The sequence below is a fragment of the Schistocerca americana genome, chromosome 3 (assembly GCF_021461395.2).
Source record: "Schistocerca americana isolate TAMUIC-IGC-003095 chromosome 3, iqSchAmer2.1, whole genome shotgun sequence".
NCBI classification, from domain to species: Eukaryota; Metazoa; Arthropoda; class Insecta; order Orthoptera; family Acrididae; genus Schistocerca; species Schistocerca americana.
In genome coordinates, this window is record NC_060121.1 from 647,632,373 (window position 1) to 647,638,372 (window position 6,000).

The following is a 6,000-nucleotide window of genomic DNA, read 5'->3' on the forward strand; positions in this document are numbered from 1 at the left end:
GTGGCAACTGACCCTTAACATAGACAAATGTAATGTATTGCGAATACATAGAAAGAAGGATCCTTTATTGTATGATAGCGGAACAAACACTGGTAGCAGTTACTTCTGTAAAATATCTGGGAGTATGCGTACGGAACGATTTGAAGTGGAATGATCATATAAAATTAATTGTTGGTAAGGCGGGTACCAGGTTGAGATTCATTGGGAGAGTGCTTAGAAAATGTAGTCCATCAACAAAGGAGGTGGCTTACAAAACACTCGTTCGACCTATACTTGAGTATTGCTCATCAGTGTGGGATCCGTACCAGGTTGGGTTGACGGAGGAGATAGAAAAGATCCAAAGAAGAGCGGCGCGTTTCGTCACCGGGTTATTTGGTAACCGTGATAGCGTTACGGAGATGTTTAATAAACTCAAGTGGCAGACTCTGCAAGAGAGGCGCTCTGCATCGCGGTGTAGCTTGCTGTCCAGGTTTCGAGAGGGTGCGTTTCTGGATGAGGTATCGAATATATTGCTTCCCCCTACTTATACCTCCCGAGGAGATCACGAATGTAAAATTAGAGAGATTAGAGCGCGCACGGAGGCTTTCAGACAGTCGTTCTTCCCGCGAACCATACGCGACTGGAACAGGAAAGGGAGGTAATGACAGTGGCACGTAAAGTGCCCTCCGCCACACACCGTTGGGTGGCTTGCGGAGTATCGATGTAGATATACATTCTGCATAATGCTGATGCATCAATTCCCAAAATTTCATTACAACGAATTTCCTTCAAATCCTGTAATGTTATTTGGTTATTTTCACACACTTTTCCCTTTTAGACTGTCCCACGGACAAAAGAAACACGTGGTTAGGTTTGGCAAATTCATGAGATTTACTCACATGAAGAGTGATTTCTCACACCGTCCTGACAATGCAAAACATAATCACAACAGCTTCAAAATAGTAGGTGGCAATAGACTGGCGACAATGAGCAGTCGCCTGGTCAGGATTGGTTTTTGGTGCACACCCTGTAGTTCAACATCTTCACAGATTGTAGGCCTATACACGCTCAATTTGAAATGTACAGAACAAGGACTCTGCCTTGGCATTGTTTTAAGGATCAAACTAGCATATGCCCCAAATGATTTTGAAGTGAAACCTAAATCAGAATGTTCAAATTTAAATTCTGCTATGTGATGTCTTAACCATTCCGTCAACTTGCCCGATGTGAAGCCCAGACAGTAGGTTATTCATTCTTTCTTAATTTAAGTCTTATTACCTTTGCTACCACCACCACCACCACCACCACCACCACCACCACACCTACCCCTTACTTCTTACCCAAGTAGCAATGCTACTGCCCATACACTATCACTGGCATGACTACTTTCACTACAAAAATATGAAGCGTAAAAAAGTATTATTTTTGTATTTTATTTGCCTCTATCATTTGAAAGAAGCTGTAATTATTGTTAGGCATTAGTAATGTTAAAACAGTAAACAACTGTACAGGCGTAAAAGAACCTAAAAATTCTTTTATACACCACAGCAATGTTCAGTTGGTGGCAGCTTGTTGCACGTGTTTCACTGACCAATGCCACTTTTTCCCTAATTAAGCTTTATGTAAGACAACAAGGAGTGAACATATGCAAAATGCTATTATTTCTCACCAACAATCAATGTAATGATACATGTCAACTGAATCTTAAGTCGGTTCTAGGTAGAACAACATTATTAGGCTATAAATGAAAAGTGCTAGTTTGCTTTTGTTCTACAGCATTACTTTTATTGTGTTAAACGATTTTCAGCTTACAAGGCCTTGTAAGCCAAAAACCAGCTAACAATAAAAATAATACTGTAGTAAAAAAGCAAACTAGCAATTTTCATTTAGTATAACGACACATCTCGCTACGTGTACAAGAACTTATATACGTCGTGTTACTCAGATGGCAGGCTAAGTTATGTTTTAATGCATTTGTGTAGCACAGTGAAAATGTGTTGTTAACTACACACATCCCATGAGGATGGAACACAGTAGGGTTAGTGTTGTTAAAGTGAAGCTCCCAAGAGGCACAATGAATTCCACAGACATACTTATAGATGTCTGTAGGATAAGTGTGAAATCGGTCATATTGTGTATTTACAATCATTGTAACTCAGTGGCAATGGCCATAAATGTTCATCATGAATGCCTGTCTTTAATATGACATTCACAAGACCAGTGTTCAAAACTATGATTCAGTTTTTTCTAAGTAAGCCATGAACAAATAGTCAGATGTTTTCTTCAGTAAGTCATAGATGCTTTGCTGCACCAATGAATCCTAAATGGGCAAGTCTGCCATCTTTTTGACCCTGACATAATGAAGTACTGTTCCTTCTCTACAGAGAAAGAGAGAGAGGGAGAGAACATCTATATTCATAGATGGTTTTGTGTTTAGAGAGATTGTAAACAAACACAAATTGAACATGTTGCATCATCTCTACAACAGTGTACTAGTTTACAACGTCCACTTATTGGCAGAGGTATGTAACAGGCATACTTTAACATTTCATAGCAATGAAACAAGTAAAATTTTAAGTTTGAGAAGTTCACACATAATCATGAACTGAAATCGAATTTGAAAAAAAGGTCACTGTGTATTTAAGATGGAGGGCATTGTAATATCTGTAATCATTTTGGTAACATGATTCCATGCCTCAACAGATATTAAAAAACTGAAGCTCAAGATACAGGCACGCCTGCAATTCTTTCTCAACAGCAAATATTCTGATAATACAATCCTTAATAGAATGGTAACAATACATACCATGAAAGACAAGAAAGATAAAGGTGCATTAAAATCCTGAAGCAGCCAAGCAATAAGCAGGCATTTGATGTTTCCGACACTTATTAGATTAGGAAAAATAAACCCATGAATCTACACACCTGAGACATTATCCACATTATGTGAACAGATGAGCACCAACATTAATTAAGAACACAGAACACACCCAATAAATAACATGACACATACTAACCAACAGTATCTGTATCTGAAACTGTGAGTTTAGCATCCCTCTCTCTGAAGTACACATGAAAATTCAGTGATCTGGCTTCACGACCATGAGACGTTGAAGGAAGAGATATGACATCGGCGCTGATACTCGTTGGCATACGAAAACGGTGAGAACTGTTAGCACCACTCGATAGTTTAGAACTGCTAGCGCGAGTAACTCTTGTAGACACAGAACGTGGACGTTTCACTTCTTCCACCATTTGAACATCAGGATCCACTTCTGACGGTAGTGTCTGTGTGTCTTGGGGCATCACACGATTAATAGCACCCTAAAACACATTTCAGTAATGATTAATTACAAATGAAGTAAAAATACCTAAAGCGTATCAATTAACCTGTAAAGAACTGTACCAAAAGATCCCAGTTAGTTTCCTCCAAATGCAGAATTGCTTCTGCAACATCATCTATTCCTGTACATGCCTGCAACACAAAAATTGCATATTATACACATATTCATTGTTATCCAGATACGCGCGACCAAAGTAACTAACAGAGGCACTGTATTATTTGTAAGACACTCAAATTTTGTTCGAAACTAACCTGAAAATCGGCTAGAACTTCTTCTCTGTTCACTGACATGACAAAAACGTATGAAAATAAATAGTATGTTAAATTAAATACAACTGTCAGCAAAACACCATATGAACAATGGTTATCTTCAAGCACTACACAGCAATTTCATGTTTCAGCTGTTTGTCAAAAGCCCTTCGTTTTATTGGCAGCTCTGTTTCGTCGCTTGATGTTCTTTGTCGCCTCTGGCACTATCGATGCAAATCGATATGTCTTTTCAAATATAGCGCTGTGGCACGGCCTCCCTTGCAAGAAACCGTGGCTGTCGCCGATTATCTGCTCTTGCCATGTAATACTGGAGGATGGATGATACTAAGAGGTCTTACAAATAACAAGACCGACTTAACTAAATAAATTATTGAGAAAATATTCAGGAGGTATAAAACAAAAGGTGAGGCCCTGACGTCAGAACTGTGAAGCCAAGAAATTCAGTGGTGAGCCATCTTGATCTGACCAAAATACTGCTGTTCTAAGCTTGTGTACATAGGTTTAGCTCTAGTTTTTGGTAAGGTTTAGAGCTGTAATGGTGACACGCGTAGTCTTGGATGCACAAATAGTTCCGATTGTGATGCGAAAACTAAATGAAAAACATTTAAAGTGTAAGTAGTCTCACTAACTTGTTATCTTGCCACTTGTATTGTGAACAAAACTTCGCTACTTCATTACTGTACTGTACATTATTTTTTCCTGTACGATTTCAGATTTCCAAACGACGAAGATCGGAGAGCTCTGTGAATGAACACCCTGAGGACAAAGAACCAGCGAGCGTCTAAATGTCACACTTTATGGTGTGTCGTCAAATTTTACTGCTCATTCAAAGCATCTGAAAAAGTTACGTTAACCATTTCGTGGCTAGGAGCATACACGTATGACAGGCAGAGCGCCCAGACAGCGTACGTGTACACCTGACAGGTAAAACTTTCAGACGGTTATGGGCTTTCATTTTCATTTACGTCCAACAGGCATGACGGCCTGACCGCTAAAAATGCGTGCCTGCTGGTATGTAAACTTCCGCAAGTAGCTTGCAAAAACTACATCCAGGCTATTTGACGTGGAAACAGTGTCGGTGACAAAATTCGTGTGGAATTGCGAAAAACCGCAGTTACTAGTACAAAAACGGAGAGCATCCCAAAACTGTGGGACATAAATCACATGGGCTTCAAAAATAGAATGAAAAACCAGATCTCGAAAACACTGTGACAGATTTTGGTACAACAGACGACAAAACAGGAAAAAAAGTTCATAATGTGCATGCGGAATATAGTCAAGAAGTGATCAAAATGAGCAAATGAAAAAGTGGACGGATTCCAGATTATTTGTACACAAGCAAGATGGAACACTTTGATTCATTGAAATTTTTTTTTCAACCCTACACACCAAAGAATACACAGGACAATTTAGTAACTGAAACAAATTTTACATTTTACAAATAGTATTTGCCATATTCAATACAAATGCATGTATATGCTAAGATGAAAAACACAGTGAAAATTTAAAGACGTCCTTATTGCCAGTCAACTTCCTTTCTGGCGAAACAAAGTACTCTGTAAAATCATTTCGCACTTCCTTGACTGGCAGTGGCCAATTATGCATGTTTAGGGATCCAGTAGTACATTTGCTTCCATCTACCTGTCTTCACGCCATTATCCTTGAATTTGTGAATCTTGAACATCAAATGTGCTGAATAAAGGGAATTGCTACTCTCACTTATCATTTAAAAGTTGTGGAGAATACAAACTGCCTTGACAATTTTCCTTGATTTTTCTGAATTCAGAAGAACTGGACTTTGTAACAATCAAAGGTGTTTGGAGATAAATAAGAAAAAAGTTTTGAGACATATTTCTTTCTCTAGACAGCCGATAATCAAACACTCGATTTTTGCTATGTCTGACCCTTAAAATAATACAATATGACACTATATAATAATAATTTTTTTAAAGCAATTGTATCATCAACAACAATAACATACGATGTCTGAACAGTTCTGCTGGGAAAAATTCGAGGAACGAGTAAATTCACATTATTAGGCTCAATACAGTCTGACAGTTCATTCTTATCAAAAATTCCACCATCAGATATTCCATCATTACTTCCCATTTCAAAGAAATGAAATGTACAGACACATACAACCAGTGCTAATAGCACAATACTTTGTATGCCTTTATAATTGAAGTACAACATCGGTTTCTTCCTTGGGAACTCTTATGACTACAAGTTTTCCACCCATAGCACCAACAATTTGAAAGGTCCCATCTGTTTTGAACACTGGCTATCTGTAACCATTCTTCTAAGTTTGATGGTACCTAAAAATATAGATAACTATATTTATATCTGAAATTTACGAAAATGAATAGTAAGAAACATACTACATTATGGTATTTGTTTCACTTAAGAGA

General features: G+C 38.1%; 1 protein-coding gene across 1 annotated transcript in view; it reads right to left on the reverse strand.

The window, feature by feature from the left end:
- LOC124605519 (FAS-associated factor 1) overlaps positions 1 to 3,784 on the reverse strand; it is a 152,363-nt gene extending 148,579 nt beyond the window's left edge. Inside the window, exons 1-3 of the mRNA XM_047137262.1 lie at positions 3,575 to 3,784; positions 3,386 to 3,454; positions 2,997 to 3,303 (exon numbers count right to left, since the gene is read on the reverse strand). Of these exons, the coding sequence (XP_046993218.1) occupies positions 2,997 to 3,303; positions 3,386 to 3,454; positions 3,575 to 3,613 (415 nt within the window). The 5' untranslated portion in view covers positions 3,614 to 3,784. The remainder of the gene's footprint in view (positions 1 to 2,996; positions 3,304 to 3,385; positions 3,455 to 3,574) is intronic.
- Positions 3,785 to 6,000: the final 2,216 nt, after the last annotated feature.